Below are 26,305 nucleotides of genomic sequence, written 5' to 3'. Positions count from 1 at the left end.
GATTTTATTAGTGAGTGAATGTCAGCCTTCTACTTCAGAACCACTGCTATAGCTTTATTGGTCCACAATAATAATATCATAGAACTGGACTAGCTTACTTAATTATACCAGGGTTATGGCACTGATGCAGAGATAATCTTTTAATGTCTTATATGTATTTTTCTGAAAATTTTAAGAAAACTAGTTTTATTTTTTATTTAATTTTTTATTGAAACATTGGTTATACATATTTATGGGGTCCAGAGTTGCATTTCAGTGCATGTATACAATGTGTGTTAATCTATTCAGGGTAGTTAGCATATTCATTATTGCAAAACCTAATTATTTGTGATGTGCACATTTGATCTCTCTTCTAGTCGTTTGGTTACATGCAATAAAACATTATTGATTGTAGATTTCTGGGTCGACTGTATACCAATTGGGCTTATTTTTTCTATTTTGCTGTACTTTTCTGTCCATTAGTCAGCCTTTCACTATCCCTTGTTTCCCCTCCCCTTTCCTGCCTCTAGTAACCATATTTCTTCTCTCTCTCTTTAACAGTTCAATTTATTATTATTTATTTATTTTTGTTTGATTGATTGGTTACTTGTGTTTTGTTCTCTTTTTTTTAGCTACCACATATGAGTCAGAACGTGGTTCTCTTTGCCTGGCTTATTACACTTAACATAGTTTTCTCTAAGCTCATTCATGTTGCTGCAATTGGTAGAATTTCATTCTTTAGAAAAGTAGTTAGTTTTAAATCTCTTAAGCAAATTAAGAGGAAAAGACTATTACTTGAGTTATTTATGGTTCATGTATACTTTCAATGAACTGTTATACTTATGGAGAAGACAAGTTGAGATAATTATGAGACAAGGCAACCTTTACAGATGAAAGTACATACACAAACATATACATACATAGAAAGACTGTATTTATGTAATACATTCTTATAAAATGAAAGTTTCTGTTAGGATTGATCTTACCTTCTGCTGCACTGTTAAATACAGTAACCAATAGGTACATGTAACTATTTAAATTTAAGATAGTTAAAATTAAATAAAATTTAATATTTATTTCCTCAGTCGCACTAGCCATATTTCACATGTTATTCTATCAGACGATACTAGTAAATAACAATTTGGTCATCACAGAAAGTTCTATCAGATAGCACTTCTCCAAGGATTATCACTGATGTATATTCTGGTATAAATTATTTTATAATTTTTCCTACACATATACACACATTTACAAAAATAGAATCATACTCTTCAACATGTTTTTGTCATGGTATTTTTTGACATATTTCCATATTACTACTTAACATATAGATAACCTCATTCTTTTTAAAGATTATTATTTTATATGACCATATCATATTTATTAAACCGATTCTCCATTGGCAGACATTCTACAAGGTAAAGCCAATATAGATACTTTAGAAACATGACATTTTTTTGTTTGAGAGGACATATTTCTTAAACCCTAAATCCTTTTTTGTATTACAATCTTTGCATATATTCAGATAGCGATAAAGATGGCTGGTTAGCTCAGTTGGTTAGAATGTGGCACTGATGACACCAATGTCCAGGGTTCAACTGCTATACCCAACAGCCGCCAGAAAAAAAGAAAAAAGAAAGGGATAAAGACAAGCTTTATCTTAAAATGGGAGTGGAAATGTCTATCTAGCTTATCAAAAATTGGAGCATCTTTAAACTGTGATACTGAAGTGTGAGAATATTATTTTAAAAGTCTGTAGTCAAATATTTAAGTTTAAGTGTCTGAGACATCATTAATTCTTTTTATTTTTCTTCCACCCTCTTAATACAGGCCACAAATGCTCACACCAATGAGGTGGTGGCAATTAAGAAAATGTCCTATAGTGGGAAGCAGACACATGAGGTAAGATAAAGACAGTTGTATGCCTACACACTGACACAAGCAAGTTAGAAATGACACAAGTTTAAATAGCTTCTTCATTTATTAAACATTTGCTTTATGTCCATTTAAAATAATAAAAAGAATATTATTATATGTATACTTGATAATAAAATACCATTTTTGGTTTAAAAATTAAAACATTTCCTTTCTGACTTTAATAGCAATGGCAAGATATTCTAAAGGAAGTTAAATTTTTACGACAATTGAGGCATCCTAATACCATTGAGTACAAAGGTTGTTACTTAAAAGAGCACACTGCTTGGGTAAGTAGAAGTCAAAACTCTTGTTACCTTTCTTTTTTTCCATTAAATACCTTTCCTTTTTCTTTATCTATTTGATCTGTAGAATTATCAGTCCCGTTTGACTTTTGTTGTCAGAATATAACATTTGTTAGTACCTCAGTGCATCTTGTGGTATACATTCCATAAGATTATATTTATCTACCCTATCGGAAATTCTATTCTATAAACACTCAACAAAGAGATGGTGAAAAGTTAACATCATTTTATAATCATTTATTTGTAAAAGTAAAAGGCAGAGCCTTTTATTCTGATCCTAGAATTTTTATCTTTGCCATTTCCCATCCCCCAGTCCAATTTCCCCAAAATTGGTAATTTTGCTTTGTATTATCACCTACCATATGATTAAAATGAAACAGTTCTTTATTCTACACTGTCTTCTTAGTATATTTTTACATGATTGTGTTTCTTTTTTAGGTTGGGACATAAGGCACCATTTAGAACATGAAAATGTTATACTTTATACTTTATCAAATTGCACATTCCAATTTAAAGTTCAGTTTAACCATCATTTATTGAGTGCTTACCATATACCAGGTCCTTTCCTGTATGTGATCTCTAACTAGGGAAAGGAAGTTTTGTTCCCAAACAGACTATCAAACAATATACTTAAACATAAACATATCTGTTCAAGCAACTCATAAAATATTTAGAGCCATTGATTCTATTCTGAATGGAAGAAATTAATCAGAGGAGCATCCTAGTATCTAGAATTTCTCTGGCATTCTCAGCTATTTTGAAGAAATCAAGAAAGGGATTTTGAGCAGCTAGAATAAATGTTACAAAATCCAGGTGCTAAATCTCATTTTTTTCAAGTCTTCAGAAAATCCTCCAAGCTCTTAGTTGAATCCTGTTTGCTCTTAGATTACATAGAGTGCTAATAAGCTTTGTTACCTGGTTTCTGTCTAAAATTGATAGAATAACAAAGAAGGAGCTCTTAAGAACTGAGCTGCTAAAGGCGTGCAAAAACAGGCACAAGAATAATATGACCAAAAGAAAGAAGTCAAGTAAGCGAGAAAGCATAACAATTTAAAAGCAGAGCTACTAGAGTTGTTTAACAGCCAGCTCAGGTGCCCTTGTGTTATGGAATAACAGAGAAAAGAATATTTGTGACAAACATGCTGAATTTCTTAACATGTAATTTAAAAAATATAAATACAACTATAAACATATTCATTTCATTCAGTTTTAAAGTTTTATATTCATATTCTATATACTCGGTTTAAGGAAGTTATATATGCATATTCAGTTACTCAATTTTAAAAATTAGAAAATTATATGATACAGTTTAGAAATGTTTCCATCAAAGTTGATTAAAGGAAAAATGTAGGGCACATAAAAGGCTAATATTCTTTATAATATTTACTTATGTGGAATCTTTCATTTTGCAAAAAGAAATAAATGTTTCTGAATCTATTTTTAGTGTCAAGCAGAAAATTATAATAAAGTGTCTAAATTTAAAATTTTTAAACTTCTCATATTGTTCTAAATTATTCCAGTAATGCAAGGTACATGAAGGTATTCTATATTCTATAATATATATTGTTGTTATATTTTAATTATATTAGATCATTATTATATTCTAATATTATAATTATATTCCATATAATATAAATGTGTGTTTATAGTCTAATATATAATTGATATTATATATTTTATATTATATTTGTATCATATATAATACATTAATTATATCGTATATAACAATAAAACTATAATAAAGTTTATAAACTTTAAACTTCTAAATTTCTCATATTCTAAATTATTCCCGTAGTGCAGGGTACGGTATATATAAATATGTTTCCACATTATTTTTTTTTAAATGAAAGGAACCAATATGTTGATATTGGTTTTGTATAATAGATCTTAGGAAATTTCTATTTCATAATGAGAATGTACTTTTGTTTTTAGAATAACAATTGTAGACGTGTAGGTGCTTGTATGTATGTATATGTGTGGAGATTGGTCACTGAACACTGATAGTTTTTACCTTCACTACAAATCAGTAGTCTGGAATACCTAAAAATAAATCTATACTGAGAGTAAAGAAAGAGTTTTCTCATTTTTTGTTTTTAGAGAACCTCCCAAAATTGCAATCCCAATAAGTAGCAATAGTATTTTAATAAAATTATTCTAGAAATATTTTAAGATATACATTTAAATATCCCATATCTCTCAGGGATGTGAACTAATGTAATGATACATAGCAGTCTATATCTTTGGATTGAGTTCTAAACCATATATATTTCTTATTTAGAACTTTTTAAAATTTGAAAATAAAGAATTTACTACTTACTGGTTTATTTTACTTAACTAGTGTTTCCCAGTATAGATTTTATTGGCTCATGTATTTGCCACCTTCTACGTTACAAAATTTAATTTACGGGATAACATAGCCACCTTTAAATCCTTTTTGATAAAAGGTAGTGTGGGAATTAGTAAATAAATAAAATGACAATCTTAGCTTGACCATTCGCAGTAAATATTTCCATATCCAGTCCCCTTATAGTCTTTAGGCCATTTCCAAGGAAGAAAGAACAAAAACTGAGATGACGAAAATTATAAAAGCCAATTAGTGCCACATTACCAAAATTCAGTCCAGGTCCAGTCAGTTCAGAATATTTATTCTCCTAGTATCCTTAGTTCCTTGTTTGGTTGGTTGGTTTCAGCAGTTTCTTATTGACCTTCATTGTTCTGATTATTATTTTAATCTGTTACAGTTGGTGATGGAATATTGCTTAGGCTCAGCCTCTGATTTGTTAGAAGGTAAGAATAAAAGCGCTATACCCTCTTTTCTGTTTTACCTTGGTAAAAATGTTATCTACTGCAATATTAAAGTGCATTTTGGGCAATCAAATTTGATAATGATTTGGACTTAAAGGTTGTATGGATAAACTAAGCAAACTTTATCTCTGCATTGTCACTAAAAGTGTCTGAATGATGTTAGCAGCCTTCCAGCTGTTTTAGTTCATGGGCCATCCAGAGCAGGTTCTACTAAAATCTTTGGCTAACATGATGTATTTATAGCCAAAAACATCAAATTCATGTTTATGTATGAAAGAGAGGTAGAAAGTGTCAAATTATTGATACTTAACCCTTTCAAATATCTTGACTGACCCATATAATGCTATTATAACCAGAGGCTTTGTTAAAAATTTACATTAAAAAAAGTCATATCATCCTTGATCTCTGAATAGAAACTGCTTATTAGCTGCTTTCACAAATAATGAAAACCTATAGTTAGAAGAGGTAATTATAGATGGCTTTGTGAATGAGGAGAATAATGTAACCTAGAACACTGCAGGCATTTAAAATGTCAGAGGGAAGTGGTAAATTTGGGCCTGGCCAATTGGAATCAGTGTTGCTTTGACTTGCAACTGACCAATAAATTAACAATGCATCATTTAATGAATATCAGGCTTTGTTTAATTTTGTTTTGAAGGATTGGTTTGTTTTTATACACTTGGGTTTCATGTTATCTGATCACTTATTACTATTCTATAGAAAAATATAAATCCTGTGTGTGTAGGTGAATGTGTTCCCAAATTGTCATTTCAGTCTGGTATATAATTCAGCTGTATATAATTCAGTCTGGTATAGCTGTATTAAAATAAAAGAAAGAAGAATGAAACTGATCATCTACTCCTGACTTTTTTCCCCACTTCTTCAGTTCATAAGAAACCACTTCAGGAAGTGGAGATTGCTGCCATTACTGATGGTGCCTTGCAGGGGCTAGCCTACCTACATTCTCATGCATTGATTCATAGGTAAGATTAGAGACCAGTTACATTTTCATTTCACTTACAGGACTATTTAGTTTGTCAAGAAGAAAAGAAAAGAAAATTAACCTTCCTTGCATATATTTATTTCTTAGCTGAGTTCTTCTCCCTTTCCTATGTAAAATATTTTGCATGTTTATATTTCATATAGATTCTTAGTAAGGTATTATCTTTATTTTGGCAGATGAAGAGATGGGGGCTCAGAAAGATTTAAATAACTTCCCTATAGTTTTACAGCATTTAAGTAACAGGGTAAGAACTGAAACTCAAATGTCCTGACTCCTCATCCAGGGTTTTTTTCTACTTTATATCTTCTCTACCACAACCCTACTCTCTTCTCTCCAAACTACCTCCCTCCGCTAACTTGTCCTAAAGAAAAATGAAGTTACCCATCTTTCCTTCTCTGAGTAAAGAACTTCTAGCATAGTTACTTTAATGAATGGTGGGGAAAGTAGTGGAACATAGATAGGTATAAAGAATCTGAGAGGGCTCACAAACAAAAGAAAACATTTGACATTTATTAGAAAGAAGTGAAACTGTTAGGTCATAGGTTTCCCTTTGGCTCCTGTTTTAATCACCCCAGAGCAGCTGTTGTTAGTTACTGGTACTACAAAAGCAGAACTTTCTCAAAATAGGCAGACCAAAAATTTCCCTTATTCATAAGGATGAAGAATGAACCTAACCATATCTAATAAATATTGGTTAAATAAATTTACCATAATGTCTATGGATTTGACTTTTTTGTTAAATGTTTCTCTTTGGTACCAAGGTGTTATTGCTGAATGCCAACTTGCTTTTGATTTTGCCTGCTCTTATTTAAAGCTACAGTTCAGTTTTTTGTGTGTGACTTTATTACTTTAATCTGCACAGCAACTTAATGTTTTAGTCTGTATTATACTTTATCTTCTTTAGTATGTAGAAGAAGTTGAAAAGACCGAAAACCTTTTAAATAATGTTCTTTAAATTTAAAAATAAATACCATGTCTCAGATTTTTATTATTTTGATTTAGAAGGCAGTTTATTCTTCTAATTGAAGATAAGAAATAAAAGATATTTTTCTGTTGTAAAGAGAATAAATAATGCTTTTTTTTTTAGTTCTCTCTGCCAATGCCTAATGTCATCATGAGGAAGGAAACTGAATTTTCAAGGGAAGTTTTTATAAAAGTTGTTTTGGAAGCATTTGAACCTTATCATTCTCAACTTGACTTAAGTTTTCCTCATCCTCTCTGCTTTATCTTTCCACTGCCCATCAACTTACAATTCTTAGTTTCTAGTACTCATTACACCTCATGCCTTTTTTTAAAAGAATAAGGAAGCACATCCACATCTTCCCATTCTAAATTATCATACTGAAGAATGAAAATTTTAAGTCATATTTTAAAAATTTTTGCTGCATAAAACATCAATAGCTTTAGTAGTAACCACTTGCAGCTCTTTGTAGTAATGCAATAGAAATGCAATTTTCTAACCCCTAATCCTTGTTTGTTTTGATCTTTCAGGGTCTTCTTTTTACTGTACAGTGTTATTTTTAAAATAACACCTTCTATATAACATGTACCCTCAAATGCCTTAGAGTTGCAGTTACAATTAAAGGCAGAGAGAAAGGGTCACAGGCAAGAAAGAAAAGGTATGTGTGTAGTTGAGGTTCATTGGTAGGTAGTAAATACAGTGTCATTGCAGGTTTGTTTAGGCTTCAAAAATATCACATAATTTGGAAAAGAAAATTAAAAAGGCAGTTTCAAATGGCATCAGTTTTCTCAGCACAAGGAATATTGCTGGTGACTGGATTTAGCATTTAAGAATATGCTTTTGTAAGCATAGCAGCTGAATAGGTTTCCTTGTCTGCCATGTCTGCCTTTTTTTCTCATCGTATTCCCTTCCTCTGAAGAAAGCTCTACCTTTAAGTAATTACTAAGACCTACCTGTAAGTACACCCAGGAATCTGGGCCCCCTAACAACATGCAATAATTGCTAAATCCCCTTCTGGCTATCTAAGAAAGGTTTTTTAAATAAACTTTATGCCTTATTAATTGCATGCTCTGACCTATCCCATAATCAAAATTAAAAAGAAATTTACTAATCCTTTTATTTTTTCCTATAGAGATATTAAAGCAGGAAATATTCTTCTCACAGAGCCAGGTCAGGTGAAACTAGCTGATTTTGGATCTGCCTCAATGGCTTCTCCTGCCAACTCCTTCGTGGGCACACCTTACTGGTATGTAGAATTAGAAAATATGACATAGTTTTAAAATATGCATGCATGAATAAGATAGACTCATGGCATCGGTTTGGTTTGGTTTGGTTTTTGACAATGTCTTACAGATAAGCCTCCAAATGAGATTTCATTTGAGAAGGATAGAAAACTCACTAGCAACAAAAAGAGACTCTGATTTAGTATAAAACTTAGAATGACTTTAATTTGTTTAAATAAGGTTGATGTCACTGTGCGTAAACTAAGGAGGATTATCAACTCACTGGCCAAGCTCAGGTTTTACATTTCATTTGAGGTTTCTTTTGAGCTTTTCCTCTGAGGCAGTCTCCAAGTAAGGACAAGGCAGCTTCTCAGCCTTCTCTGCCTAGTCAGCAAGCATAAATGTTACCTTTTCGTGAAAGAAATCTAAGTTCTTGTCTTTGTTGAGTTCTCTGATACTTCACCTAGTTTGTCGTTCTGACTTAAAGTCTTTCACCCTATTCTGTTCCAGATTCCTTGCCTTCCTTTCATAGATATTTTGTAATTTTATTATACCTTTGGAGAATGATTTATATACCTGGAAAATTACTTACCTACTGAAAAAATCAGCTGCTATTTGAATTTTTCCCATCATTGTCAAATAGCATTTACTAAGCAACTTTGAACAGAACATAGTTCTGTTCAAAGTGTATTAAACTGATATGGCCCCTGCCCTCCTAAATGAAAATGCACTGTGGACAAACAAGTGAAGTGACTTCTATTACCATAACCTAGGGGTTTTTTTTATATAAGTTGTGGTATCTTTGGAATAGCCAATTATATTGCTCTATATAGTTCCAGGAAGTATTTTTCATGTTGTTTAATTTATTTAAGTGTTTCATACATACTAATTCTTTACAAACCTCTGTGAGGTAGCTGCTAGAATTCTCTCCATTTTAAGATGAGGAAACTGATATATAGATAGGTTAAGTAACTTACAAAATCAAACTGATAGTAAGAGGTGAAACCAGGATTTACTGAAAATAATGTATTATTTTATGTAAATCACCAGGTATGTTTATATTTCAATAGTGTTTTTCAAAATCATTTGTGTAAGGAAATAATATCTTTATCAGATAATATTTTATAATACCCTTAAGAACAGCTATTTCATTTAATCACTTTATTAGGAGAATATTGTTTTAATTTACAACTTGAGCTTTATACCTTATGTTTGGTAGGATGGCTCCAGAGGTGATTTTAGCTATGGATGAAGGACAGTATGATGGGAAAGTTGATATCTGGTCCCTTGGGATCACCTGTATTGAATTGGGTGAGTAGAAGTATTTGTTTTCATTGTATTTTTGAGAATCATTCCTTATTATGATTGTCAATTAATTCCTCCAGTTATTGTTAATAAGTTATTGCTATATGTATACTAAGCAATGCAAATATATTATGTATTTTTCTATGCTCTTGTGTAACACAGAAGATTGCTCTCTCTGCTACATTTTTGTGTTATTAATTTAATTAAAGGAGTTTGAGCAGATATGGCTGTTAACAAACATGGAAATTCAAGACAGTAAATACTAATATTTGGAAAATATCTATTTTCCATACTACAAGTGATAATATCTGTCCTATCTTCATAGTAATATGCATTACCTTAATTTCTACTCCAACTTATATTTGGGAAATCTGAGACAGTAATAAAAGGCTTATCAATGATATGACTCTAAAATTGTATTTGATCCACATAAAGCACAACCTCACAGAAAATGTTGTATTAGAAGATACCCCAGCCATAAAGTCATTCCCCAAATATTGCTTCAGTTATCTAAACTTGTCTGTAATACCTCAGAATCTCTGGTTACCTCTATTCAGTGGTGTATTGGTAAATTTAACAAATGAATCTCTTGGAGGGAGGGAGCCCTGATTTGTAGCATTTGCTGCTTTCCATAGTGTAATTACTCCCCACTATAGCCAGTTTTAAGCTACCAGTGCTCTTCACTAAATATGGAATTGGAGAAAGATGTGCACAATTGGCCTTCCAAAGCCAGTATGAGCTGGCTCCAGCATAACACTGTATTTAGATTTTTGTTTAAACTTTAAATCAACAATGTTAAACTTTTCAAAAATCAGTTGTAAAAAAATTTTTTGTCTAATTTTAAATTTAGATTTTAATTTTGTTTCATTTTCTCTATCCTGATCTGCAAATTGATCCTGTAAGAATTTCTGAATTCCAGTTTGAATCTCAAACTATGATTTCCTCTTTTCCTAAAATTTTTGGCCTTCAGAAAACACTTGAGATACTTGGTATTACATTTCCAATGCGCATTGACCCCTTCCAACACAAAAACGTAGAGTAGGATGCATAATTTTTCTGGTGTTTTTACTTTAAAGAGACATTGATTTTTTTAAAAAATTGCAGAGGAAAATTAGAATATTTACTTAATTTTTTTCAATTAGGTAAGAGATTCACATGGTCTGTAAATCAGAAAAGTATAAAATGCATATAGTGAAAGGTCTTCTTCCACTCATGGTCCTATCTACCCAATTCCTACACCCCTCTACCAACACACATATGGAACCACTGTTATTCTTATGTATCCTTCCAGAGTTTCTTTATGAAATTACACTTTTTATGTTCCTTTTCATACCCAAGTTAACATATACAAGTGATTCTGTGCTTTGATTTTTTTCTTAACAATATCTTCAGGATCTGTTTTATATTACTAATTTAGACATCTTTTTCATTGTTTTAATGGCCTCATATTATTCCATTATATGGGTATACCATCATTTATCTTACTGGCTCTGTATCGATGGATATTGAAGCTATAGATATCTTTTTAAATTTCTAATATTGTGCTGTTTTTTTTTTTTCGCTGCAATGCAAATTGATCAAATTTATCACACTGATTTGGGAGGGGTACTTAGCAAAAATGTTTGCATACTTTAAAAAAAGACTTATGATGAACTTCCAGTGATACTATGTAGAACTTGCCAAGATAATCCTAAAACTCATAGGGCCAAAACTAGCCAAAACATTTTGAAAAAATAGAATTTGAACAGAAGAATTATTGTTCCAAAATCCATATCATAATAATTAAATTAGTATGGTATTGGTGCAGGAGAAGACTAGTATCCAGTAGAACAGATTGGAAAGCCTAGAAGCAGACTCATATATGTGTCATATTTTAGTATAAGACAGAAAAGGCATTACAGATCAATGGGGAAAGGATGGCTCATTTGATAAATAATACCGAGATAGTTTGTTAATTATATGATTAAAAACTAAAATTAGATTGCTAGCTATGCCATACACAAAAATAAATTCCAGATTGGTTAAGTACCTGAAAGTAAAAAGTAAAATTTTTAAATATTTAGGAGAAGTCCCCATGCCTCAATTTCCTCATCTGTAAGATAAAGATGATAATAGTACCTACTTCATGGGGTTGTTATAAAAATTAATGAAATAATATATATAAAGCATTTAAAACATAGGCTGAAATGATTACATTGTATAATGTTGAATATACTAATTATCCTGATTTGAGCATCACATATTGCATACAGGTATTGATATTCAACACTGTACCCCACAGATGTGTATAATCAATCCTGGAATATAATAAATAATATGTAAGTATTATTATTTTTACTCAAGAATACCTTTATGAGTATAGGGAAGAATTTTTCTAAATATTTCTAAAACATAATGACAAATATAACTTTTACTACTTTAAGATATAAAGGTATGTAAAATACAAAAATTAAAAGACATGCCATCCAGCCCCCCCCCATCAAAAAAAAAAAAATTAAAAGACAAGCCACGGACCAGAAGGTAGTTGAAACATATCTAACCAACAGAGTATTGGTCTAGAATTTATGAAGAACTCTTGCAGTTTCTTTATCAAAAAGAGAAAGCCAAACAACCAGTAGAAAAATGGGTAAAGAATATGATCAAACAATTCACTGAAGAGAAAAACCTAAATGAACAACAAACGTCAGAAGATAGCCTCATTAGTAATCAGGGAAATGCAAGTTAAAAACATTTTGCATTTATTACATTGATAAGGGTTTTTATTACATTTATTACATTGATAAATGTTTTTATCAATGTAATAAAACAGTATCTGGAAAAAGGAAGGGGAATAGAGTTATATATATTTATTTTTTTAGAATAAAAAAGACCTGAAGCAAATATGACAAAATAATGATAAATCTAAGTGGGAGGTATTTATTCTACAAATTTTTATATATTTGAAATATCTAATAATTTTACTTTTTTAAAATTAGAAATAAATATACATTCCTTTGGGAGAAAAGCTACTCTGTGTATAGCATAGAGTTAGCATTATAGAATAAGTTTTAGAATGAAATACCCTGGGTTTGAATCTTGGCCTTACCAACACTTAGCTGGCAGGACTACCATGTGCACTCAGGCATCCACGTAGTCTGGGATGCAAATGATACCTCCTGGAGCTTTGCAACATGTTGATTATGGCTATGTGATCTTGGACCATTTTCTTAACTTCCATAATGCTCAGTTTTCTGATCTAAGTGAAAATAACGCATATGTCATAGGTATTCTCAGGCTTAAATAAAATAACATAAGTAAAGTGTTTAAAGTTTAAAATAGTACCTGGCACATAGCAAATGTTCAATAACAGTTCATTGCATTTATACATAGGATTATTTCTATTTTTGTAATTTATGTTTTAGGAAATGAAAATGAACCAAAATTTTACTCATAACACTGAGACCATAGTAGCAACTCCTCAGTTATGACACTTTAAGAGGGTATACCACCTGAGTTGAACCTTACAACTAATTAGTGCCCACCCATGGTTTTGACAATTTTTTTCTTAACAAAATCATTTTGAAATATAATAGATTCTACCCTTTTTAACCTTCATAAATGGAACAAACACCATATACCCCTTTATGATTCAAGATGATCATCACATCAGTTTTTGCACTGTGTAGATGTAGTAATGACTAAAGTTTCAAACAGCAGTTGTCCTGAGCAAAATAGGTATAGATCCCAAGAGATATCTTAGTACTTCCTCTCTTGAGACAGTCCCTGGTATGTGCTTACTTTCTGATTTTATCTTCTTGTAAAAATCCATTGAAATATACATAACAACATGCCCTCTATATCAGCTTAATTTTTTTGCCTTTAATAAAATGATTTACTGAATTAAAGAACAAAATAGCCTTCTCCTAAATTGTTTTCTTTGTCTTTTCTGTGACCGGCACTCAGCCAGTGAGTGCACCGGCCAGTCCTATATAGGATCCGAACCCGCGGCGGGAGCTTCTAATTTGTTTTCTTATCCTCCACAACAGCTATTCCTTCAAATCAATAGGTGATAGTATGGAATTATGCTAAAGAACTTAGACTTTGCAGTCAGATAAACTTGAGTTCTAATTCCAATTCTGCCATTTCTTAGTTGTATGACTTTGGTCAATTTATTTTAACTCTCTGTGAAATTTGCATAATAGGATTTCCTACCTTATGGGATTATCTGGATTAAATAAAAATTTAGCTTTAAAATGCTTTTAATATATCTGGTACATAGTATGTGCTCACTAAATATTAGTCATTATCAACACAATCCTGGGATATAGGTATTTCATCTAAATTTTTAATCTATGTTTTAACATCTCTTTAAAACTAGGAGACAACATGTTAACTACAGTTAATAATAATGTATTGTATAGTTTAAATTGCTAATAGAGTACATCTAAAATATTCTCCCAACAAAAAAGTAGTAACTATATGAGGTGATGAACATGTTAATTGTGGTAATCATTTTACATGTATATATACAAGTATCAAAACATCACATACACCTTAAATGTGTACCATTTTTATTTGTCCAAAAAGCCCAAATAAATAAGTAAATAAATTTTTTAAAGTAGGAGATATTTTGTAGGCAACATCATCTTATAATTGGCAGCAAGTTTTCTAAGTTATACATAAAATAGCAGTGCATATTAAATAATGGTACCTCTTACTACAGTCGATAACATCTTAGATTTAGAGAAATATAATAGTACATGCTCAGTAAATATTCACAAAATAAAATTGTTGCAAAGGAACATTTAACTTCTCAGCAATTATTTTAAAATTATTACCTTAAAAATAATAAACCATACAAGCATGTATTTCTTTGACAGCTTTACCTTACATTTCCATTTCCCTGGCATTAATTTTGTTAGTGGACATGTAAAAGAAGGATTTTTTTTTTTTTAAGTGAAGTAAGACAGTTAAACTGTTCCAGGTTTATCCTAAGCAATGATTTTCCTGTTTTCTATATGTTTGAAGTTTAACGATATTCCAGGTACAAACAATATACTTTAAAGTGTACTTTTTTTTTTTTCTTGTGACCGGTAAGGGGATCGCAACCCTTGGCTTGGTGTCGCCCACACTGCACTCAGCCAGTGAGCGCACCGGCCATCCCCATATAGGATCCGAACCGGTGGCCTCGGCGCTCCCAGCGCGCCGCACTCTCCCAAGTGAGCCACGGGGTCGGCCCTAATTGTACTTTTAATGTTGAAACTGCACTGAAAGTTGTGTATACTGCCTGAATAACCTGACATCTACCTTCTTTATATTTATCTCTTCTATAATAGTGTTATTTTTAAAAGATACTCTAAAAATTGAATTGCTGAGGTAACATCACAAAGCAGGACTTTAGCTAAATTGATCTTCCATTGAAAGAACTAGTTAAAAATGCATGAAATCCTCTGGAAACTCTTGGACATTGAAATTGTCCAGTCACCAGATTTTTTTTTTCAAGATTATATTTCAAGAGAAATTCATCTTTGATGCTCTTCTGTGTAAACTACGGACAGTTAATTCACCAGCAATGATCATGGTAGAAGCCGGCAAATGGTTCACCAGCATTGTCAGGGAATTGACTGTGTTCAGAAATAAATTCTCCAGGAAAAAATAAATAAGTAAATAAATGTTATGCAGTTTCTCTGCCTGGAATTTTCTTCATTTATATTAGCTACTCATTGTTTATCTGTTAATAAATGAATGCCCTGATGGCTGTTGGAAGGAGTTATATTTAGTCTTCTGAAGCTTCTTTTTTTGGAAATACTGGTACAATCTATCATATAATGCACATGGTTATTGAAGAGGTACTGTGGCCTAATTAAAAGAACACAGGCTTTAGAGTCTTATAGAATTGGGTTGAAATCCCAATTTAACCACTTACTATGTGACTTGATTTCATTATTTAGCCTAGCTGAACCTCAGTTTCTTCCATTGAGAAATTGGAAAATAATATCTATCTTGTCAAGCTGTTGTGAGCATTATGAATAACATATGAAATGTGCCTAAGAAATTCAATAAATTGTAGCAGTTATCATTATCTTCAGTTATTATGGTTGTCAGCCATATTTGTTCATAAGACCTTTTGCCTTTTCAGAAGTATTTATCTAAAACTAGGGACAGTCAGATCTACCATATTAAAATAAAGCTCAGTCTAAGCACTCTGATTTAGCATGGTCCTTGCCAAGAAGAGCGGTGTCCAGAAACTTCATTGAACTGACCTTCCTAAACCTTGATCTTGTGTAACAGAAATGGAGCATCAACAAAAATTTGATCATTGTCTTTAAGTTAACTAGAAATTACTACTGTTTTCTTTAACACAGTTAAAAAGCTCAGCTTTTTTAAGCTTCTACTTTTTTCCTTTCATTAAAGAAAATATGGATTCCATATCACAAATGGCTTCAAAGGCACTCGCATTTCCTATTCTGCTGCTTATGTAAAAGTTCTATGCAAACTATTATAGTAAGGGTTGACAGTTTTTCTATAAAAGACCACATAAAAAGTGGTTTAGGCTTTGCAGGCTGTACATTGTCACAATTACTCAACTTTGCCATTGGAACATGAAAGCAGTCATAGACAGTATATTAATTAACAGGCATGGCTGTGTTCCAATAAAGCTCTACAGAAACAGGCTGCTAGCAGAATTTGGCCCATGGACCATCGTTTGCCAACACTTGCTCTGTAGCATTCTGACTTAGCAATGAGCCTGTCACCGTGGCTCATAGGACTTATATAGTGCATCTTGCAAAAGTCTTGGACATAGATGAGACTATCTGAAGCTAGTATTTAGAGAATGTTTCCCAGACTATAGAACTATGCTGTGGTTGGAATACCTTTAGTCCTGTGCTTCTCTACTAGAGCTATTTATTCTACCGTCTTATGGCCCACTATCTTCTTGTTTGTGGGCAAGATGCTTACTACTTATAGGCCTTCCCATTCCTGCTTCAAATCTGAGCTACTGCCTTTATTATTGCTATTAAATTGAGTTTTCTTGTTTTTATTTTTTCAACATGTCTAAATTTTTGGTTTCTTCTTTCTTTACTCCCCTGTCCCTGCTGTTTCTCCTGTGTAACTCAGTGATCTTCTGAGCAGCTTAGATTTTTTGCCTGTTGCCAGTAAGTGAGAGGCTCCCTGTTCTTCTGATAGTGAATGAAGCCATCAGATAGTATCTGACAGAAACCCCAAGACTTGGTCTCTTCTCAGTCCTTTTTGTGACTACTTGCTACACAAAGATTGTTTGTTGACAAAGTTTCTTTTTTGCTTTAATTTGCTTTACCTTCATTTATTTATCTAACAAGTTTTTGGGGTACTACCTACTATGTAACAGGTACTGTTCTCAGCACTGGGAATTCAATGATAGACAATAATATATGTTTTCCCTGCCTTCATGAAGTTTAGCAAAGAGAACACACTTTAAATAAAGAATTATACACATAACTACGGTTTGACATGTGGTAGAAAGGAAGAAAATCATTTGCAAAGACAAAATGTAATGGGAGACCTAGTCTGAGAGGTCAGGGAAACCTAAGGAAGTGATTGTAAATACACGATACACCCTGAATAAATATCTGTGAAATTAATGCAGAAATACAATTATGTTTGAGATGAAACCAGGAGGATTGCCAAGAATTAGCCAGATCGAGTTTAGGGAATGAAAGGGAGAAAAGAGTCCAGACAGAGAAAAGAGCATGTGTGAAAGGCTCTCAGCTTGGTTCTTTCAGTGAAGCAAAGATGGCATGAGAAGAGAAGGAAAGAGGTTGCTTCTCAGAATGAGGCTCTGGAGGTAGCCAGAGCTGTCTTAATGAAGGCCAAAGGGCTATGTCTAAGGATTTTGACTTTGTCCATAGGAAGCCATTGATGCTTACCTGAATAATTCCTAGTTCCACGTGGTTTTAAGTACCTTAAGTTGCCAGAAGTTCAAGCTCTAGAAACTTTCTAGAGTATACCTCCTGAAAAATCAAATAAAATAAATATGAACCAGTTCTTTTTCTCTTCTGCATTTGAGACAGATGTAAATCCATTTATCCATACTGCAACTTTCAAATTTCCACTTGTTAACAGTTCATGACCCTATAATACCAGTATCTATTTGGTGAGTATAGAGCAACCTATTGAGAGGTCAATAAAAAATATTTGTAGAATCTCAGACTGACACATTTCAGGGATACAGAGATCATTTAGTCAAGACTATGATAGGACCCTCCAAAGTGCCACAGATGAATAAGTATAGTTGTCTTCTTCTTAAGTGCTGCTGATTACTTAATGTTCACAACTTTTCAACCTTGTCCATCTTAGTTTTTTGTTTTGTTTTTTAACCACGTTGGCTTTTCACAAATTCTTCCTTCTATGAGTGCGAATGTCTTCCTTATAACTTCTACCTTTAGCCCAAGTTGTCATTTTAGAAGTGGTTCATAAATGAACCTGTACTTAAAAACTAATGTGCTCTAATGAAACTAGAGATTAGATTTTGAATTAGAAAGTCAGACTGTGTGAAAAATCCATTAGGGTAAGCACAGTAGAATGAAATAGTGACTTATCTTCTATGCTGTAAAAACTAATAAGTAGCATAAAATTAACTGTACTCAGAACTAGAGTCTTGTTTCTTTCCTTTGGTCAACAAATGAAGCACCTAATATGTGAATAGCATTTTATTACATATTCTGGGGGAATAAATAAGAGTAATAGTATTCAAGTTATAAGATCTTGCTGTCTTAGAGCTTACGATTTCTTGTAAGAGAAAAGATTTGTATGTTTATGTAAGTGCAGTAGGTGAGCATGAGCTGAATGAGCAGTATACCAAGGGAGAGCTATAGGAGTTCCCATAAACAGATCAGGGTGGGCTGGGTAGAGTAAATCCTCTATTAAGAAATACCACACTCGGGCCGAGCCCGTGGCGCACTTGGGAGAGTGCAGCGCTGGGAGCGTAGCGACGCTCCCGCCGCGGGTTCGGATCCTATATAGGAATGGCCAGTGCACTCACTGGCTGAGTGCTGGTCATGAAAAAGACAAAAAAAAAAAAAAAAAGAAATACCACACTCACTGAGTTTCTCTTTCAAATGGGATGGACCAGGCCTTATTTGTTATTTATCCTTCTCCTCCTCCCTTCCATTTCCTCCGCTACCTACAGCCCTAGCAGTTCTTTGGCCTGGATGAGCCCTCAAATGGTGTTTATTGAATAGAATTATCTTATCCCCCATACTACGTGAGTGATGTTAAGATGTTCCATTCCATAGTAATCTTTCTTGTCTTCATTCTACTTTTCTTTGCTTTCTGAATTTTTTAAATGAATATATATTTTTAAATAAAAACATACAAATGCACAAAGATAATCATACCTATTGTGAGAAAACAGGAAAAAGCCAGTCTTCTGAAGATATGTGGGAAAAAAAAATTTTTTTTTTCTTCTACTCTTTTGATATGGGTTCTGTTAGGAGCTTTGCCAGTGTACATTAAATGACCAGCAGCTTCTTCTGAATGGTTATCCTGGGCCGACCTTAGAGATTAAAATAAGTGGATTATGTGGCATGATGACAGTAATGAGCTATTGATTTAGCAGCAAAGCTTTGCTTATAGTTCCTTATTTCTCTATCTGCCTGATTTTTTTCAAGAACCACTTTATCATGTTTCTTTTTTCTTCCAGCGGAACGGAAGCCTCCTCTTTTCAACATGAATGCAATGAGTGCCTTATATCACATTGCTCAAAATGACTCCCCAACATTACAGTCTAATGAATGGTAAGACTCTGTTGTTTTAAATCTCTAAAAAATCACCATGTGTATTTGACACTTTCATTAAATTACATTTTAAATATCTGACCTAGAAAGCATTTCCTTCCTTCATCGTATTTTATAATTAATAAGTGACACTGGTGCCTCACACGCATTAACTGTCTGTATGTGCGCGCACACACATGCATAGATTTATTGATTTATGCCATCACCATGGCTTGCACTGTGTTCTTAATGTGTATAACTGATATCCTACAAGGAACGTGCCTGTTACCTTCCTAACTAGTCTAGTCTCCCAAATTATGATGGTTTGTATTGATTATCTCATTTCTGACCAATTCTCCACAGAGAGAAATGGAGTGCCCTCTCTGATGTCATTATTTTTCCAGTTGTCATTTTTTACTATATATGTATTTAAATGTGTTAAGACAGATCATATACTATCTATTCAGAAGATGTATTGTTCCTTGCTGAAAATTATGATCTCTTTTTAACTGTTTGGGCCACAAGAGTTATACAAAAAGGGCAATTTGAAAGAAGAGTGGACAAAATGGAACTTTCAAGATAGGAAGTATTTTTATGCAGAAGCATATACCTAGGTTCTCCATCCCTTATGTTTCAAGTTTTACTGCCTTGTTTTGAGTAGTGCAGGAGTTAATAAATGGTAATTAAGAATATCGGCTTAAGAGTAGGAGAGTTATCTTGGAAAGAAAAATATGTGTAAAACTATTACATATAAACATAGTATAGTATTTTTCATTTTCTGTTATATATTATGATTTCACCTTATTTCCTTACACATTAAGATATATTTATATGTTGACTGACTTGAAACTGTTTACACTCATTATCCAAAAGAATTAATTTTAGATACCATCAACTTGAATATCAGTTCTCCTGATATTCCAAAATATCTTATTAAGAAATCTCCGAAAATGCTAAATTTTCTCTTAAATGAAAATTGTTTTAAGTAGTCTGTGTGCTCTACAGACTCTGATTTTATTTATTTATTTATTTATTTTATGTGTTTGCACACACAGGACAGACTCCTTTAGGAGATTTGTTGATTACTGCTTGCAGAAAACACCTCAGGAAAGACCCACGTCAGTGGAACTATTACGGGTAATTTTTATAATTTATATTTGAGGAGGGGGATTTAAAGTCATGTTATAGTGAAATACAGTAAATTATTCCTGTGGCAGCTCATCATGACAAAGTGATTTAGAATGTGCTGCTTTGTCATGTATCCAGAGATAGTAGCTAGGCATAGAAGTAGCAAGATTATCGCAATGTACGTGCTATTCCCTGCAGATAGTTTTTTCCCTATCTTTTCTTTTTTTTTTTTTTCCTTCCCCTCCTTTTTTGCCTTATAACAAAGAATTTTTCTCCTTCTTGCTCTCATCATTATTGTAGTGTTCCTATGACTAACATCTGTATGAACTCTAATACAGTATTCTCCGGACAGTCTGAGAGTGGTTCAAATGCCAACTCTGGGTTTTTGATTAGGTTGTTGTTGCCAAATCTGCAGGCCATGGAGATATGTGATAACTATAAAGCAGACATTTAAATAACATCATGTCATACATGTTAGTGAGAAGACTATCATGTTAACTGCATTAATTTGATTTAAACATCAGATTCTTTAGCATCTCTTTTCATGTAATATTTTCTATAGACTTTATTCATAGGTGATGTTTTTTATCAACATTGGTGTAGTATGTGGTAATCTTTTACAATGTAAATATCTTTTATTTGGCACAGGATAATCCATATTTCTTTAGCCTTTTTTCTGTATTTATGTTTTTTCAGTCTTTTTTGTTTGTTTCATCTCTAGAATGGCTAGATTTTGTTACTGAGCAGTTTTTTTGTTATTTCATGAGCAAATAAATTTTAATCCAAGAATTCAAGATTGCTTCAACATTATGAAACCTATTAATGTAATTTACCACATTAAGGGATTCAAAAAATTTATACACACTCATGTATGTATATATATAATTTTTTCAGTGAATATAGGTAATACATTTGATAAAATTCAATGCCAGTGCCATTCATGGTACAAAGTAACAAAATAGGAATGAAAGATAATAGTTCCTTAACCTGAAGAATTATCTTAAAATACCTACAGCACACATAATATTCAACTATGAAATATTAAAAATATTTCCTTAAATATCAGGAGGAAAAAACAACAAGAATGTTAGCTATGATTACTTCTATTAAACATAGTACTAGAGGCCTTAGCAGATACAATACAAAAAGAAGACAGATTGGAAAAGGAAAAAGAAAACATTTTTTAGGAAAAACTCAAAAGGGTTATATTGCCTAAATTTGTAAAGCTTAAAAATGTCAGCTGCCTTTATAATTGAAGAACACCTTGGCTCGATCACAAATTCTTGGTTTACATTTTTGTTTTTTTCCCTCAACTCTGTAAACGTTTTTCTGTTATTTTCTGGCTTTGAGTGTTCCTGAAGCCAACTAGTTTTCTAATTAAAAGTAAGTTTTTTCTATTTGTGAGTAACCAGCCATAGGAATATGGTAACAGAAGCAACAGGGCAATGGTCCCCACCTTGTTCTCCTGTGTTGCAGAGATGTCACGTGTTCTACATGTGACCCACTTTGCATTCCTTAGCAACAGCTCCACATTTCTGTAGGGAAAAATAGTAACCAGAACAAAACACCAGAAACACAAGACAATATCTTTATTACTTTGAAATAGGCAAAGAGTAAAAAAAACGAACAAGCAAAAAACAGTACACAAAAAGCACTGCCATAAAGGGGAAAAAAATTAGTAAATTTGAGCTGTATTTATATTAAGAGGAAGAAACTCTCAAATAAGATATTACAAGGATTCGGGCGAGCCCGTGGCGCACTCGGGAGGGTGCAGCGCTGGGAGCGCGGCGACGCTCCTGCCGCGGGTTCGGATCCTATATAGGAATGGCCGGTGCACTCACTGGCTGGGTGCTGGTCACGAAAAAGACAAAAAAAAAAAAAAAAAAAAAAAGATATTACAAGGATTTAATGATAAAATTGTAGGGCTATGGACCTTAAAAGGATATAAAAAGCAAGTGGGGGCTGTCTGGTTAGCGCAGTTGGTTAAGACGCAGCTTTTTAACACAGAGGTAAAGAAAGAAATGGAAGAGAAAAAATAATAACAGGTTAATCATATTTTAAGCAACAAACTAATAAAGTAAATCGATCCATTTAGGGTGTTTCTAAAGGTGGATAGGCTTAAGGAAATAAAACAAAATTAAGTGCAAAAAATAAAAGTTCTAACGGTGATTCTTGAGAATATAATACATGTGGAAGACAAAGGAGATTTTATATATGCCAACCTATTATTCCTGAAAAAGAAAACAAAACACATGGAGCAGAAGATATTTAGAGATATACCAGGAGAAAACTTTTCTGGAAATAAATATTTAGATCTTTCTTTGATTTGATTTGGTAAGACAAATCAAATAGACCCACTATCTATTCAACAAATATTTACTGATTGTCTACTGTGTGTCAAGCACTATTCTAAACACTGAGAATACAGTAATACACAAGAAAAAGATACTCACTACCCTTTGTGGAACTCATGTTCTAATGTGGGAGTAAGAAAATAAATAAATATATGATATAATGCCAGGTGGTGGTAAATTCTTTGCAGAAGAATAAATCGGTAAGGATCAAGAGTGACAGGTGTTGCTGTTTTAGAAAAGGAGTTAGGGGAGGCCTTTTAGGGAGATAATATTTAAGCAGAGCACTGAAGAGAGGGGACAGTGAAACTGATCTTTAGTGATCAATAAATCATATCTTGGTGAAGTTCCTGAACACTAAGGATAAAGAAAGATTTATACAAACAGATCGAAAAAGTTTATTTTGGGGTGGAAAAACCAGTTATCTTCCAGACATACCTCTTCAGAAACACTCTAACCGAGAAAACAATAGAACAAATATTTGCAGAGTTGAAGGAAAAGAAAATGTAAACCAAGAATTTGTGATCCAGCCAAGGTGCTCTTCAATTATAAAGTCAGCTGACATTTTCAAGCCTCACAAATTTAGGAAATGCAACCCTTCTGAGCTTTTCTTTAAAAAATTGCTCAGTAATAAAATCCAGCCAAACTAGAGATAAAACAAAAATGAAGAAAAACAAAGAGGGAAGGTGGAAGGAAGGAAAAAAGGAAGACAGGAAAGCAGAATGAATTAGGGACTGACGAAACTGGTAAAAGGACTGGTGATGAATACTGAATTTAATTGGCCTCCCCAAAATATTTATTTATTTATTTATTTTACATGGCGAAAGAGACTATGCGTTCTTCATTTTGAATAAGTAATGCAAATTTCAAAGGGTAAAAATATAGTAGAAATTAGAACTTGAAAAGTAAATCTTTGCATTCCAGGCCCCTCTCTAGAGTTAGCAACCGTTGTCACCAATTTTTTGCATGTCCTTCCAGAAATATTTTATGCATGTAAAAGTAAATATTCTTTTTATTTTTGCACAAATGGTAGCACACTATAAAAACTGTTGAACCTTGATTTTTTTTTTTAAATTTTATAATGTCTTTAAGATATTGTTCCATATTACTCTATGCGGAGCTACCTCATTCTTTATAATGATCCCATAATATTCTCAGGTGACTACAACACCAACAGATGAACACATTTAGGGTGTTTCCAATCTTTTGCTATTACAAACTGTGCTGAATGCTATTTTCTTGTATCATCTGTGGCTTTTTTAAAATCTGTATACTTTTTTTTGGTGTGATTGTTTTAACATGCTAATGACTTTGTGTCTTTAAAAAAAAAACTGTGCTGAAATGAATATCCTTGTATGTATATATGTCGTTTTGTACCTGTATAAGGATATCTGAAGAATAAATTCCTAGAAGTGGAATTGCTCATCAAAGGGAACATGGATTTTAAATAGATATTGCCAAGTTGCCATTCAAAGGAGTTACACTAATTTACAGTCCCAATAACAAAGTATGGATACCAAAACTTTTTGAACTTTGCTAGTGAGATCAGTGAAAAACTTTTTTTTTCTGTAGTTTTAATTTGTATTTCTCATTATGAGAGAGGTTGAGCATCTTTCATATGTTGAAAAGACATTCTTACTGCCTTTTCTGTGATCTCTGCCCAGTTGTTTATTGGGTTGTTATTTTTTCCATATTTATAGTACATCTTTCAAGTATATTTTTCCTATTTCTATTTTGACATTCTTTATGCTGGGCTTTTTGGGGGGAAGGAGTCATGCAGAAATTTGATATAAGGAATTAAGTAAGAATCCAACTTTTTCTTCCCAGTTGGCTATCTTGTTATTCCCAACTATTTTTCAATAAACCATCTCTTCCTCATATTTTCTTCCTGACATTAAGATGTCACTTTCACACTGAATCCATTTAAATATAGAACTAAGGTAAAAAGTATTGAAATGGTTAAAGAATAGAAAGTAAATGTTATAAACATTGGCAATATAAAAATAATAATGTAACCGGAAAAAACTAGAGGCAGGAAAGAAATGTAAGTGTACTAACTTTCCTATCTTTCAGAGTAGATGGTCAATAATATTTCTCAAATTGAAATATATAGTTTAAAAAAAACCCAAAGGTAACTCCTGTCTCTTAAAGTTTTTCATAGTCTTTTTTCCCTTAATATTAGTGGATCATTTAGGAACAAATAACTCTTTTGGTGAAGAAATTATAACTAAAGTTATGCAATTATTTTACTTTAGTCTCTTCTAATTCTGTTAAATTCAAGTATACCTTAATTTATACTTAAGGTATACTTAAAATTAGCATGTACGATAAGATTTTCATGTAAATTTATTACTAGATATCTAGTATTGTTCTGAGAGAGAAAGAAAGAGAGATGACATCTAAAATGATATTCCATAATTTAACAACATTTATTTCTAGATGGTGGAATTTGGAGTGATTTTTTCTTATATATTTTTCTGTATTATTTGAATGTTCAAAGTAAACATATTTTTAAGAACAATAAGATTATTCTTTTAAAAGGATCTGGTCATCTTTTAATTGTAGGAGTTTAGAGAACAGAGAGGAGATGGGATTGCAAGCAGAGAGAAGAACATGAGCAAAGGCACATTGGTGTGAAACGCATGTACATTATCTAGAATGTACTATTACATTCTAATGTATGTACATTATCTAGAATGTACTATGCATTAAATAGAAAGAAAGAGTAGGAATGACTAGATTTGAACCTTGAAATACAAGCAGGAACCTGGCTGTAAAAGGTCAGACTTAATCTAAGAGGCAGTGAGATATTTTTAAGATGTTGAATATATCAGCTTTAAAAAGGCTTAAACAGGTACAGGTTTAATTATCTCATGTAATAAGAAGTCCAGGACATAGGAAAAGGAGGGAGTGTAAGCAGTTCAGAGCTGTAAGCAGCTCAGCAATGTCTTTCTGACCCAAGCTCCTTCTGTCTTCCTACTTCACCATTCTTATCTTTTATCTTCTTTGTCACAAAATGACTGTTACCTTACAGGGACTCAAGTCTTTGTTCCAGGCAGGAAGAAAGGGAAAAGGCAAGGGTTAAAACACCTTCTCATGTGCCTTGCTTTTTTATTCTAGAAAACTAAGCCTTCCTTAGGGACTTCTGCCTATCTCTCATTGGCCAGAACTTGGGCACCTTGTTATCTGCAACTGCAAAGAAGGCTTAAGTTCAATTCCTTTACTTTCTGGTGCTTAAAGCAAAGTAAGGCAAGGAAAAGAGGTTGAAATGGGGGATAAGTGGCACACAGTATCTGTCACAATGAATGACATGATTGAATCTGTATTAGAAAGAGGACTATGGTACTAGAACACCAGAAGACACCCCCCCCCCCCCCGAAAAAGTGTAAATTGCAGTTCTGGTCCTTCCACTAATTAGCTGTGGAAATCATTTAACTTCTCAGGGCCTAAATTTCCTCACCTTGAAAAAAAGAATGTCTAAGAAACATTCCCACTCTAAAATTATGTGATCCTAGGTCATAGCTTAAAGTTTACCAAAAACTGATTTGCACTTATATAATTGCAAGTGCTGGAATAGCAAAGTGATTTACTTTCTCC

General features: G+C 32.6%; 1 protein-coding gene across 2 annotated transcripts in view; it reads left to right on the top strand.

Moving 5' to 3' along the window:
• TAOK3 (TAO kinase 3) overlaps positions 1-26,305 on the top strand; it is a 172,014-nt gene that overhangs the window by 98,441 nt on the left and 47,268 nt on the right. For both annotated transcript variants that reach the window (XM_063086061.1, XM_063086060.1), the window contains 8 exons: positions 1,810-1,881; positions 2,082-2,183; positions 4,940-4,985; positions 5,890-5,986; positions 8,100-8,213; positions 9,410-9,501; positions 19,157-19,250; positions 20,285-20,366. In XM_063086061.1, the coding sequence (XP_062942131.1) occupies positions 1,810-1,881; positions 2,082-2,183; positions 4,940-4,985; positions 5,890-5,986; positions 8,100-8,213; positions 9,410-9,501; positions 19,157-19,250; positions 20,285-20,366 (699 nt within the window). The remainder of the gene's footprint in view (positions 1-1,809; positions 1,882-2,081; positions 2,184-4,939; positions 4,986-5,889; positions 5,987-8,099; positions 8,214-9,409; positions 9,502-19,156; positions 19,251-20,284; positions 20,367-26,305) is intronic.

Source organism: Cynocephalus volans, chromosome 2 (genome assembly GCF_027409185.1).
Source record: "Cynocephalus volans isolate mCynVol1 chromosome 2, mCynVol1.pri, whole genome shotgun sequence".
Lineage (NCBI taxonomy): Eukaryota > Metazoa > Chordata > Mammalia > Dermoptera > Cynocephalidae > Cynocephalus > Cynocephalus volans.
The sequence above is the reverse complement of the archived record's forward strand: the minus strand, read 5'-3'. Positions and strand labels throughout refer to the sequence as shown.